This window comes from Cyberlindnera jadinii, assembly GCF_001661405.1.
Source record: "Cyberlindnera jadinii NRRL Y-1542 unplaced genomic scaffold CYBJAscaffold_7, whole genome shotgun sequence".
Lineage (NCBI taxonomy): Eukaryota > Fungi > Ascomycota > Saccharomycetes > Phaffomycetales > Wickerhamomycetaceae > Williopsis > Williopsis jadinii.
In genome coordinates this window covers 36,882-50,126 of record NW_017963658.1, presented here as the reverse complement: position 1 = coordinate 50,126, position 13,245 = coordinate 36,882, and the positions used below count along the sequence as shown (strand labels likewise).

The 13,245-nt window shown below is 46.0% G+C and overlaps 8 protein-coding genes across 8 annotated transcripts; 4 read left to right on the top strand and 4 right to left on the bottom strand.

The window, feature by feature from the left end:
* Positions 1-2,377: 2,377 nt before the first annotated feature.
* IME2 (protein kinase IME2) lies at positions 2,378-3,487 on the top strand (the record flags this gene model as incomplete). The annotated part of the gene is made up of 1 exon (XM_020212707.1): positions 2,378-3,487. A coding segment is annotated over one exon (1,110 nt), but the record flags the coding sequence as incomplete, so codon positions are not given.
* Positions 3,488-3,911: 424 nt separating this feature from the next.
* Positions 3,912-6,511, bottom strand: HCS1 (ATP-dependent 5'-3' DNA helicase HCS1). The gene has a single exon (XM_020215077.1). The coding sequence runs from the start codon at positions 6,414-6,416 to the stop codon at positions 4,386-4,388; it is 2,031 nt and encodes a 676-aa protein (XP_020070232.1). The 5' UTR covers positions 6,417-6,511; the 3' UTR covers positions 3,912-4,385.
* Positions 6,512-6,847: 336 nt separating this feature from the next.
* On the top strand, positions 6,848-7,630 carry ATP7 (F1F0 ATP synthase subunit d; the record flags this gene model as incomplete). The annotated part of the gene is made up of 2 exons (XM_020217006.1): positions 6,848-6,862; positions 7,080-7,630. 2 exons carry the CDS (start codon positions 6,848-6,850, stop codon positions 7,593-7,595), a joined length of 531 nt encoding a protein of 176 aa, XP_020070231.1. The 3' UTR covers positions 7,596-7,630.
* On the bottom strand, positions 7,260-8,789 carry SWD2 (WD-repeat containing protein SWD2). Its single transcript, XM_020215076.1, has one exon. The coding sequence runs from the start codon at positions 8,744-8,746 to the stop codon at positions 7,754-7,756; it is 993 nt and encodes a 330-aa protein (XP_020070230.1). The 5' UTR covers positions 8,747-8,789; the 3' UTR covers positions 7,260-7,753.
* Positions 8,790-9,446: 657 nt separating this feature from the next.
* YNK1 (nucleoside diphosphate kinase) lies at positions 9,447-10,195 on the top strand. Its single transcript, XM_020218000.1, has one exon. The coding sequence runs from the start codon at positions 9,633-9,635 to the stop codon at positions 10,089-10,091; it is 459 nt and encodes a 152-aa protein (XP_020070229.1). The 5' UTR covers positions 9,447-9,632; the 3' UTR covers positions 10,092-10,195.
* On the bottom strand, positions 9,854-11,283 carry CYBJADRAFT_167787 (cysteine synthase A). Its single transcript, XM_020215075.1, has one exon. The coding sequence runs from the start codon at positions 11,252-11,254 to the stop codon at positions 10,202-10,204; it is 1,053 nt and encodes a 350-aa protein (XP_020070228.1). The 5' UTR covers positions 11,255-11,283; the 3' UTR covers positions 9,854-10,201.
* Positions 11,284-11,531: 248 nt separating this feature from the next.
* Positions 11,532-12,921, top strand: CYBJADRAFT_167786 (histone-fold domain-containing protein). The gene has a single exon (XM_020215074.1). It carries the CDS (start codon positions 11,594-11,596, stop codon positions 12,440-12,442), a length of 849 nt encoding a protein of 282 aa, XP_020070227.1. The 5' UTR covers positions 11,532-11,593; the 3' UTR covers positions 12,443-12,921.
* Positions 12,570-13,007, bottom strand: MRPL27 (mitochondrial 54S ribosomal protein mL41; the record flags this gene model as incomplete). Its single annotated transcript, XM_020212722.1, has 1 exon — positions 12,570-13,007. The coding sequence occupies one exon, from the start codon at positions 13,005-13,007 to the stop codon at positions 12,570-12,572; it is 438 nt and encodes a 145-aa protein (XP_020070226.1).
* Positions 13,008-13,245: the final 238 nt, after the last annotated feature.

Sequence of the window (13,245 nt, the reverse complement as noted above, 5' to 3'; positions counted from 1 at the left end):
CTTGGTCCTCATTTGCGGTGGATGATGAAGTCGTAGATTGCGAACGCTTGCGGCCTTCCACCTTCTGCTTTGCTGCGCTCTTTGACATCGACTCGCTGCCTGAACTGCCATCATCCGAGTTTATGTCAACATCGCTATCTTCGCTGTTGTAAAACTCGGCACGTTTGCTCCTTTTCATCTCGTCCAACGTCTGGTTGTAGTTTTGATCAACGTCATCGTCATGTGTGTGTCCACCAAGTATATCTGTTTCTTGGAGGATGTCGTCATCGACATCATTTTTGTTGGCACGGTCCGCTGATTGCATTCTTCTGGCAAATATAGCTGATGACGTGATGTTTCTATCTGAGTCCTTGTTGATGTTTGAATATGAATCTATCCTGTTAAAAGTTGGTAGCCTTCTCCCAGGTGCCGTCCTGCGCTGTTGACTTGTGTCTGACTCCAAGGGTGTTGATTCGTCGCTGGACGCTGTCTTTGACGCTGCAGAAAAGTAGTCGTTCAGAGAGCTCGAGGAAAGAACCTTCTTATGTAGTTTCTTGTGTGTCTGCTTGTTCATCTGAGCTTTAACCAGGGTTGATAGTCCTGGTGGTGTTCTTGAGCTCGTTGCAGGTCCTGACGTAACTGGACTTTGCGAGCCGGATTTCTGCTGCTGCTGCTGCTGTTCCTTATAGAGCCTCGAAAGGGTCATTATGCTCGACGTCGATAACCCAGTATTATCAGACCTTGCTCTTGCCAACGGCGGTCTCTGGGGTTGTGATTGCTGTGTACGGCCTCTTGTATGCATGTTATGCCTAGGAGTCGTCGGCCTTGAACGCTGTGATTGCGAATCAGTAGCCTGGGAAGGATGCGACATTGTTGACCTTATACCTGTGTGCTGAGCTGTGACACTAAGATTGATGTTGATCTGTCTCGTTCTCTTCTCGCACCTGTGCCTTTCAACCCTGCGATTTGTACTTTGAGGGTATATGTAGTGATGATGTAATCGATGTAGCTATGTGCAGTGCTGAGAATGAAGCAAGGTGTGGGTAAGATGCTTCAGACTGAACGTGTAACAAGACGAAATGGACAGCGTGTTTCAAGATTGTTCAACCACAGACCTTGCAAGGCTTCGAGCTCATTCATGGCGTTCTGAGAGGGCGATGATATCATTTCTTTTTCGTTCCTTGCCTGTTCTTTTAAAAGAAACCTTGGTTCATCGGTGCTTATCTGTCTGTGTCCCGTGCCAGGGGCATTGGAAGGAGGACACAAATGTATGCTTGTTACCAGGGTGATTTTCCGTTTCAGGTATCAATGCAGGTCTACGTCATAGCGAGCGAAGCAGTCTTTGCAATTGCTCTGCTCTTGCTTCGGCAATTGGTTGGAAAAGGGAACCAACTGGCCGCCTGGTCCATCGCCGTTGGAGGTTGACAAACGTAGTAATGTGCTTGCTGGTCTGTGCGTGCTTTGTGGGCTTGGGTTTACCTCTAGTTCCAATACCGGGTCTGCATCTATTTTTGTAAGCACTGAATCTGTAGCAGCAACTCATGGGCCAAAGAGCTCAGAAGTCTAGAACCCATTGAAAGATACACGCAAGCTGATTCTAACCATCATTGAATCGTAGATCCATATTTGGTGATTCTGCGAAATGGGAAAGGGATGGAGAATACGGGTCGAGTAACTTCCGATTCCCGGTCTTACAGCCTCGTAACATATCACACTGCAGGGAAAACCACACAGTTCTTGAGAGAAGCAATGGCTGTCACCAGCTATGACGTTACAAGCTCGTAACATGGCAACCGTTGTTAGGCTACTGAATTGAACGTTGTAAACAGATTGGTTGCCCCGGTGAATTCTCAAACCACAAAGACGAACAAACCACAGAACAAGGGAATAAATGTAAACAAATCTTTAGTTTTCCTTTCTTTCCCTTGCCGCTAACCAAACCCGCCAACAACTAAAACGACGGGATCCAAATACATCGTTTCGAACCACCAAGAACTTTCCCTTTGGTTTCATTGTACATCGATATCGAGAATTATACACATAGGACGCCATGTGTGGGAGTTTTACTAACGAATGGCTATGGACTCTTGAGAGCCGCCACAAGTGTCGTTGTTGTTGTTGTTAACCGCCGTGTTTGAAGAGGAATCCATTGCCAAACTTCTCTATTCCAGCGTACTGTTGAATGTTTATTACAAGAATTCTTATTAATACTATCAGCTGGTGTTTATTTCTTGTGTTTTTCATCAACGAGTACTACTTTTGAAAGTATCACATTGTGATGATGATGGCTGGGTTGAAAACAAGGCTTCACAGCTTACAAAGAGCAGATCCACAACACAAGCACTATGTCAGGTCCAAGCTGTTCCATACAGAGGGGAGAACTCCTCCCAACCCCCTGATGGAGGGGCTTCCCAAATCGCCTGCAGATATTGCTAATCCTCCATACTTTCTGCCCTTACAGTCGTTTCAGGATAACTACAAAGTCATCAGCGATTTAGGAGAAGGAAGCTTTGGCCAGGTTTCTCTTGCCAAATGCAAATTTAAGCTCGATGATCTTGTAAGATTTCAGCCGTTTATCGATACGTTAACTGAGCGGACAATGGGGTTCAAGAATGAAAACATTATGAATAAGAGGATCAGATTGGTGGCCATCAAAACGATGAATAAGAGACTACCGAACTTGAACGATTACCTCAAGGTGAAGGAGGTTAAGTTTATCTTGTCAATCCCATACCACAAGAACTTGGTGCAGATTTATGAAATGTTCATCGATAACCTTGAGTTCAAATTGCACATCGTTATGGAGGTGATGGATCGCAATCTATACCAATTGATTAGATCCAGAAATAACAGGCCATTCTCATACCGAACTATGAAGTCTATTCTTGCACAGTTGCTCAATGGTATCCGTCATATACACAGACATGGTTACTTCCATAGGGACATCAAGCCGGAAAACATCTTGGTTACACCGACAAGTCGTTTTTACACCGACGATTATATAGAATCCCACGATATTAACCACATATTTGTTGTCAAACTTGCAGATTATGGATTATCGAGACAAATCAGTAATAAGGGACGATACACATCTTATGTTTCAACAAGATGGTACAGGGCACCAGAAATCTTGTTAAGAAGAGATTCGTATTCTACACCGGTGGATATTTGGGCTTTTGGGTTGGTTGCCGTTGAAGTTGCCACACTTAGACCACTTTTCCCTGGATCTAATGAACTTGATCAGTTATGCAAAGTGATGAGGGTGTTGGGAACACCTTCATCACTCAACAAGATACCTTATCATAACCCCTTTTATGGATATTGGGATGAAGCAATGATGCTAATGAGGAGATTAAACTTGTCGTTCCCAGAGCAGAAGGGTACTGACATTTATCATATTATTCGTGACGAGAATTTGCAATGGCTATGCCAGATTATCAGAGCATGCTTGACATGGGACCCCGATAAAAGGGCATCCGCAGATATTCTCTGTGGTCTGTATTATTTTGCTGGCAGTTGTGTCGATGATCTTCACCAGCCGTCGAACTCATCTTCCTCCAAGATATCAGTTGCAACATTTGGAAGTAATGATGGTTACAGAACGGAAGAGAAACATGCAGGGATTCCATCTGAATGCATACCAGAAGCAAGTTTAAAATTGAATATGGTCAATGATACCGCCATTGCCACCGTTGGATCCAGCCCTACAAATGGAGACCCTCAATTTGGGTCATTTACAAGTAAACCGAGGATGGATGCTGCTCATGAATTTCGGAACGCAGATATTATGGATGTTCCTGCGTTGACTAACGAACCCACTGGCTCTTCAGCAAACGATGAGAACTTCAATTTTGGAATTGATTCCTATAGTAACAAATGTTTCCTTGACGAAGACTATTCCAATGAGTTTAAAATGATTGAGAATCCATTACAACCAACATCTATTATAGATTTCCGCAACGAGCTGCATCGTGGAGTCAACGGTAACAATATGAGTTATAACAGAGATTTCCCGATGGATCCATTCACGCAGTTCTATTCCGGTGACTTGGACTCAAATACACTGATGGATATCCAAAGTGACTTTGACGTTTTACTCTCCAACAACAAAGTTGATATACCTGGTTACAACAAGAGTGATATTCCACAACTTATCAGTGGCAATGTCCCACTGAAAGAGGATTCACTGCTAAACATGCTTAACGGGTATTTGGGTAATGCAGATGTGAGCCTTGGCCGTATGCTTGGCTTAAACGGTACCTCCAACCGTACAGGTAAATCTGGATACGACAAACAGTTGTACTCGAATTCCAACCAAGGTGAAGCTAACAACAGCTACTCTGATCCATACAATCTACAATGAGATGGAGTGGGTTCTGGTCCTGATAGATAGCTAAATTTGCATTTCAGAGAATGTCGTCCAAATCCGGATATATTACATCTGAATTATCTTCACTCCAACTGGTCCAATCGTGTAGAAACTTGCTTCCCCTTGATATCGTTTCCATGTCACCAATCACACAGAGTTGTCTCTTTGGTCTCGTCATTGCCACGTTCAGTCGTCTCTTGTCCGCTAGGAATCCAACTTCACCTTTATCATTTGAACGAACCAGTGTTAACACAATCACTTCTTTCTCTCTTCCTTGGAATCCATCCACTGTGGATATCTCAATATCAGGGTTATCTTTATGGATCATCCCCTTCAGCAAAGAAACCTGGGCGTTGTAAGGCGCAATTACTCCGATGTGTGATGGTTTAACACCTGCTTCCAGCAATCTGTTGATGTGAAATTGAACCACATAGGCTTCCATTTCGTTGAACTTGGAGCTGTTCAACAATTCACCTTGTTCAGATGAGTCTCGTTCCGGAAACTCACCTCCTTGAGTATCGTACCAGATAAGAGGTGATTCAGTTTCATGGGTCTTTTCCACATTGTCAAGGTCATACAACAGGATATCATGTACAGAGTGATCTGCTTTCAAACGTGAATTGTAAAACGTTTGCGATGAGAATTGCATGATCTTATCGTTCATTCTGTACTGAACCTCCAAGAGGTTTTTAAACGCATCGCCATAGTGCGTAACTAACCTATCAAAGATTGTGGTTTCCAACACCCTTTTCACGTTATCATCAGTGTCGATCTTTATAGTTGGTGGCAGCTGTTGATTGTCACCAGCGAGGATAAGCCTGTGCACGTTTGACTTCAGATGCGAAACCAGAGGGATCCAACATTGAGGCTCTAACGCCTGCGACACCTCATCTATGATGATCGTATCAAAGACCTTCTTCCCCACGTGCGTAGAGTACACGTTTAGCAGCTCCCTGGAAGAGGAACCGTGGAGGGTACACAGCACAACTTTTGCCTGTAGTATAAGTTCATCTGTGACCTTCCTTTCACGCTCACGTAGTTCTTTCTTTAACATTTTCACCTCATTCCATATAGATTTCTTCTCTCTATAAGATTTGGTCTTTTTGATCTTCTTTGTAGTATCATCGATCTCCTTCTTGATATCGTTCACCAGCTGTCCACCGTCATTCGTTGCTGCTACGATATCCAAGCAGTGTTGTAGGTTGGCACTCAGTAGCCGAGCAGGATGACCAATTCTCAAGAGTTGATCACCAGGTAACTTTCCGTTCAGCCTTTCCAGGATGGTATCCACGGAGATGTTTGAAGAGCCACACACCAGCACCCGCTCACCACGGTCCACGAGTTGTCTGATGGTTTCTATCAAGGTGTATGTCTTGCCTGTGCCTGGAGGCCCGTGGATGATGGATATTGGTGAGTTTAAGGCAAAATTGATTGCGAATCTTTGCGATTCGTTCAGGTTTGGATCGTGGAACGCTAAGCGTTCCAATGACTGAGTCAACACTGTATCTGAAGGCCTTGTGTATGATGATTCGCATAACAATAGCTGGAACAGAGGTGGCAGAGACTCCAACTCTGCCAGTTTCCTCATTGTAGATTCCATTCTCTTGTAAGTGATAGAGTTGGCGATCTTGACGATCCATATCCGATCATTCACTATGTTGACGACCTTGTCATCGTACTCCTCATTCACCGTGATGACTATACTCTGTTGAGATACCCTGGTGACGACGCCATCCACAGAGACATCGCTCTTGGCCGATTCGTCCTTGGTCTTCTTCGCCTTACCCATAACGTCAACCTTCACAATGTCGCCTGTTCTAATATCACCGTTGGCGATGGTCCCATCGTCGTGTGTACTCATATCGTTCTTCAGCTCGAGAATCGTACGCCCACCAAGCCCAGTCCTGATGGAGTCCACCGTTAGGTTTATGACTGCAAGGCCCTTCAGGGCCAGCTTCTTCTCCGGCAACGACTCGATCAACAGCCTTGTCTGCTCGACATCTGAGCTCTTCTCCTTCGAGATGCACTCGAGGAAATTCTCAGAAAGCATTTTGTTCAGCATCGTCATACGGCACGAAGGCTTCTCTGGATACCAGGCCCCACAGCTTCGAGTATTAAGACCAGCTAACGGTTGATGGTGATGATGATGAGTTTACATCAGTCACGTGCACAGCACGTGACACATACAAGATTACGTAATCAGCAGTCACACCGCCCCACACAACACTTATGCCATAACACCCAGACACCACCCACCCTCGCTGCGTGTTTTTCCCTCCTCCGCAGCGTCGAATGAAAACCCGCCGTTTTTTTTTTCCCTCCCCCATTGGTTCCCGCACTATGGGAAAATCCGAGCTCAGGGAAACCAACGAAAAAAAAACCAGTGGAGGAGCGCAAAAAAAAAGGGGTGGGAAGCGAAAAACACACTTTCTCGTTGAAATACAAAGCGAAGAACCACATAGGAAACAATAGAAACTACCAATTTCTTCTAACACAACAATGTCTTCTATCTTGGTAAGTTGAAACCTCCATTGGTGCCCTGCAATTGAACTAGCCGCCCTGTGTTGAACCCATCCGCCGTGTCGATGAAGCTAGCCGCCGTGTGCCTTAATTTGTTGATGTTTTATCGACGTGGTGGTGAGGTGAGGTGTGGTGAGCATTGAGCTCGTGGGCGGTTAGATGGGCGCTTCGATGCTGTTGAACATTACTAACGAGCGGCTCTGCTGTATAGCGTACCTCTGCTGCTTCCAAGTTGGACTGGGTCAAGGTGATCTCCAACCTGGGTTTGACTGGTCAAACCGCTGCCTCTTTGACCGCCTTCAAGAAGAGAAACGACGAGGCCCGTCGTGTCGTCTTGGAGCTCTCAAACCAGCCAACCGACGTTGACTTCTCCCACTACAGATCCGTGTTGAAGAACCAGGCCATTGTCGATCAGATCGAGAAGGAGGTTAAGGCCTACACCCCAGTCAAGGCTGATATCTCTAAGCAGTTGAAATCCCTCGAGGCATTCGAGGCCAAGGCTGTTGAGAACGCCACTGCCACCGAGTCCGTTGTCTCCAAGGAATTGGCTGACTTGGAGAAGACCTTGCTCAACATCAACGCTGCCAGACCATTCGACGAGTTGACCGTTGAGGACGTTGTCAAGGCCAGACCAGACATTGACGAGAAGGTTGAGCTCTTGGTCAAGAAGGGTATCTGGACCGCCCCAGGCTACAAGGAGAAGTTTGGTGACTTGACCGTTATGTAATAGTCTAACAACTCCTCGGCATTATATTCAAATTCTCTCCTATATACATAACTTGATACAAACAAAACAGTGCTGGACAGCACGCAAGACAAAATGAAATGAACAAACAAACATGTTATGACTTTTAAATTACACTCTTCTTCCCCTGGTTAGCAGGGCTAGTTGGCCTCTTCAGGTATCCACATGCTGATGGAGACGTCGGCAGTGGTGAACTGTGCAAAGCACGGGTTCCATAGACACAACCGTGGCCTTGCATCGCCTTTCAAGTATGCCAGCGGTTTGAAGTTGCCTCTGACTGGCTGTCTGTTGTTATCCAATGGATTCAGGCTCCAAACACAGACGTTGCCTAGCCCGTTGCCGGAGAAGACGTATTTACCGTCTGGTGTGAAGGAAGCGCATCCATTGGATGCAAACTCATTCTGAGGAATCGGAGTGAAGCCATCCAGCTTGCCCTTCTCTAAGAACTCAAACGAATCGTAGAGTAAGTGCCCATACTGTGAGCTGGAAAGCATGATGAATTTGCTATCGTTTGAGAACTCCACCTTATCCCACTGGTAGCCCTTTGGTAGTTGTAACACGTAAAACGGCTCGGCATCAAACATCTTGACGTTTAGAAACTTCACAACACCTTCGTTAACGTTGCTGAGGGCAACGACTTCACCAGAAGGATCGAAAGCCACTGACGACCTTGCCGTTGACGGGATTGAGGCCTGAGGATTTGACGCCCTCAGGTCCCAAAGCTTTGTCGTGTGGTCCAGCGATGCACTCACAAACACGTCGCTCTTGGGACTCACCTCGAGTGAGTTGACGAATCCCTTATGGCCTCTAAAGTACCTTATATAGGAGTTATCACTTAGCGATAAGTATCTGATGGTGTTGTCGTCGCCCTTTGTAGATGCATAGATACAATTCTTCTGATTGTGGGTGAACTTTGCTAGATGGCATCCGTACTTTTTGGAGTACACAGGCTTGACGTGCTTACCCTTTGTGATGTCGTATAGCTGAATACATTCATCGACCGATGTTGATATCAAGAATTGACCCGAGTCGTCATAGTCCAACGACGTTATCGGGGGCGTCTCTGTGTGTGAAAAGACCTTGGACACTTTAAACGAGGTGCAGAGATCTTTGCTGATGGTTACAGATGACATTGAATCAAAGTTGTACGGTTCAAACGCTGGATTGAATGGGTCTCTCTGTGCAAAAGGTGTTACAACTAGAGGAAAGTGCCATGCTAAGTGGAAGAGTGTATTGGTAATGTCCGGGTGTGTGGGTGTCCAGGTGGGTGGGTGTCCAGATGTATAGGTGTCCGGGTGTTACACGTTACGAGCCCCGTGTGCTCATCATGGAGATGAAATTCCCCTATAATGGCGTTATCTTTCTCCTCCCATCATTTATCCAATTCAATCGCCTTCAACCACCAAACAACTGACAATGGGAGCAGTGGTGCATTTCGCAGTGGACCTTGTCCTCGTCTCCATGGTGCTGGCAGGCATCAGAAGATCTACCGGTCTCGAGCTCAACTACTCCAAGAGCGATTTGAGATATTACATCTCCAAATACGTCGCTCTGGGCGAGATCATGTTTGACAGATGTGTCAACCTGTGTGAAATGAGTGGCTGGTTTGTTAGAAGAGGCCCCTTTGGTGGTCCAAGCCAGGAGTAATGACACCTGCTTGAGCCCATCACTAAGACCCTCTCTCCGTGCCAGCCTAAGCCTATGAACAATCCTGTACTACTACTCTCCCCGACACGCTACGTCGTATATACAAATCCAACGTGTTCTGCTATATCCAGCCACCCTGTACGCCAGCTTCTACCATCACAGCCATATAAATTCGCTTCAATAAGAGACATTCCGTCAACACTTTGCCCCAGCCAATGAAATCTCGCGATGTCAGAGGGCTGCCCGTGGGGTTTTGGCAGGTGTGAAAAATTTCGTCGAGAAACCCTCCAAAAAGGGAAATGAAATTTTTCCCTCTCTCTTCCTCTCTCTTTCTTTCTCTCTCTTGCGGTTACAGCTCTACAATCCAATCCAATGTCTAACAACGAGAGAACTTTCATTGCTATCAAGCCAGATGGTGTCCAAAGAGGCCTCATCTCCTCCATTCTTGGTCGTTTCGAGAACCGTGGTTACAAGCTCGTCGGTATCAAGCTTGTTACCCCATCCGAGGCCTTGTTGAGAACCCACTACTCTGACTTGCAAGAGAAGCCATTCTTCCCATCTCTGTTGTCCTACATGCTCTCTGGTCCAATTCTCGCCACCGTCTGGGAGGGTAAGGACGTTGTGAAGCAAGGTAGAGCCATCTTGGGTGCCACCAACCCATTGCAATCTGCTCCAGGTACCATCAGAGGTGACTTTGCCATTGACATGGGTAGAAACGTCTGTCACGGTTCCGACTCTGTCGAGTCTGCCAACAAGGAGATTGACTTGTGGTTCAAGAAGGAGGAGTTGGTTGAGTACAAGCCAGCTTTGTTCGGTTGGATCTACGAATAAGCGTATTGGTCCCACCGCTCTTCTCCAATCTGTCTTGAACGCTATTTAGATTAATATATATTCTAGGTGTGTTTCGCTAATGTGTAGACAATGCAGATGGTGTTGTATATTCATTCGAAAACGATGTACTTTCTCAAATGCTCTGGAATTGAATCGTACAAGCCCTTGGACTCGAGCCATTTCTTACTAAACACACGGTCAGCGTACTTATGAGCAGTGTCTGCAAGCACAGTGACAACGTTGGAGCCCTCAGGCAACTTCTGTGCAACTTTACACGCTGCCACGACGTTCAATGCTCCGGTGCCTCCAAGGTAGAGCCCTTCCTCGTCCAATAAACGATACACCATCTCGATGGTTTCTTCATCGGGGACATAGATGGCACCGTCAACGGTGTCAATGTCCTGGGCCAAGTTATCAGTGATACGTCCTTGACCGATGCCTTCAGTGAATGAGCCTCCAACTCTTTCAAGGCTCTTACCACCAGAGGTGACATAGGAGTAGACACATGAGCCTGGTGGGTCTGCAACGTAAGATTGGACACGTCCGTTGGAAATGTTCTTCAGATAGTTCGTTATACCGGCAAATGTACCACCTGTTCCTGTGGAGCAAGTGAAGGCATCCACCTTACCTTCGAGCTGCTCCCAAATCTCGGGACCTGTGGTTTCAATATGGGCCTGTCTATTGGCCAAGTTATCAAACTGGTTTGCCCATACTGCGTTCTCCAGAGACTCGGCATGACGGCGAGCCTTGTGGTTGAAGTTTTCAGGATCGTCATAAGGCTTAGGTGGCACAGGGTACAACTCAGCACCGAGACCTCTGAGAGTGTCCATCTTGGACTTTGCCTGAGTGTCAGGTATATAGATCACCAAATCATAGCCTCTTGAGCGACAGATATGGGCAAGTCCGATACCCGTGTTACCAGCAGTAGACTCAACCACTGTTCCACCAGGCTTCAGCAGCCCTCTCTTCTCAGCATCCTCGATGAGATAAAGAGCAGCACGGTCCTTGATTGAACCACCGGGATTGGTGAACTCAGCTTTACCCCAAATGTTACGTCCTAGTTCATCGCTGAGCCTGTTGAGCTTCAACAGCGGAGTCTTACCAACGGCACCGGGTATACCAGTGGTGGAGGTTGTCAATCTGCGGAGAAATTGAAGGGACATCTTCTTGAATATGAATTGAACTGCCTGTGAAGAAGAGAAGTTGATTGGAGGAGTGGAATGAATGAAAGAGGTTGGAAGTATTAAACCATTTCATCAGCCACACACAGCTACTAGCCACATTGGGTCACGTGACGTGATGTGATGGATTACATAATCTCGTGCTGCTTATGTAATCGTTTTTGCTTATCTAAGATATTAGTAATCGGTATACGCACTTTGGCTTTTCTGGACTTCTTCATCCTAACGCGTCACTTCAGTCCATTTCTTACCACTTTTAACTCGTAGAGGATCACCAATTCTTTGTTGTTCGTTTCTAACAGAAGGAGGCTAACGAGTAGAATGCCTGAAGGTCCACAGTTACACCAGTTTAAAGCGACAGTACCTGAAGAGTCGGCAGGTAAAGATGTTGATACGACGAATCAGCAACACCTTTCTGAAGACGTTGAGGTGTCGGGAAACGATGATGGAAAGGTAGAAGACGAATCACAGACCATACAGGACGCCGATGAAACTGAACCATTGAATGACGACAAAGACGAGCACAGTGATGAAGAGGATGGTGATGATGACGGTGGAGTGGAAGGTCAAAAGGAAGATGAGCATGCTGGACAGCAAGACGAGGAGGAAACCCAAGAAGATACTTCCGGTACTTCAGTGTTGCCATTGTCAAAGGTGAAGAAGATCTTCAAGACCGACCCTGAGCACCTGGGAGCATCTGAAGCTGCCGTCTTCACCACGGCTGTTGCCACCGAACTCTTCATACAGTACTTTACAGAACAGGCATCATTAATTGCAAGAAGTGAAAAGCGTAAGAAGTTACAGTACAAAGATTTCAGCGCAGCAGTGGCAAGCATTGAGCAATTACAATTCCTCAACGATACTGTACCGCAGACCCATAACTTGAAGGGTTTGGTTGAAAAGAATAAAGTCAAATACAACAAGAATGGTGTATTAGAAAAGGGTCAGAGGACTCTACAATTTGGCTCAAAGAAGGCAACCACCACCACAGCAGCCAACCATAAGACCAATCCTGATGAGGAGAGCGATGCTGATGACTTTGGTGATATTAACGACGCGAACATCAATACAGATATCGACAGTGACGATGACAACATGGGGAAAGATACCGATAATGAGCCTGAGGCTGAACAACGCGATCACGATCACGACGTTATAATGGCAGGCTAAGCGTTGCTATTCCTTGAGAGTAAGCGGTGAATGTACAATTTATGTGTGTTTAGTGTTATCTGATTGATAGATTTGATATGTATATACAAGGATTATGGAAGGAGTGTATATGTCGTGATGGCAAGTCTCAGCCTCTCTCAATGTATCCCTTCTTTAAGCTGCTCTCTTCAGTCTCTGCTTTGCCATGCCATATGTACTCTCTAAGCTTGGTCATGTACAACTTTGGATCCATTGGTCCAGTGTAGCCTTTGAACTCGTTTTTGATCTGCACGCTATTTGGGCTAACAAAGCACTTGAGCTCATCGTTGAACACCTTCGGCGTAACAAAGGTACGCACTTTGTTCCACTGGATGATATATCCGTTCTTACGAGTGTGGCGACCAATACCAGAGGAACGGGTACCCTTGTAGAAGTTCTTGTTACCTTGCTTCGTTGTTAGAGCATGACGTTTAGTACCGGACTTGGCCAGCCCATAAAACAAGCTTCCATCACGTTCCTTGGTCCATGGACGAACAAGCTGAGCAACAGCCGAGGTGTGGAAGAAGGAGACTTGGGATGGTTTCATCGCTGCAGTGAATGATCGACTTGAACAGGAAGATCTCTTGCTCAGATTCAAACCCTCCATAGCTTCCAGTGAGCGAGTTGTTGATGAATTTTTCATCACCAAAAATCCAAAGCGAGCGACTTCGGGGTTACCCTACTGACTGCTACACCGAAACATCAACACACCATAGCAGTTCTCAAGTGTTTGGATAGAATGCCCTACAAGAAGTTATCAGTAATCAAGGACGAGTCATCATGAA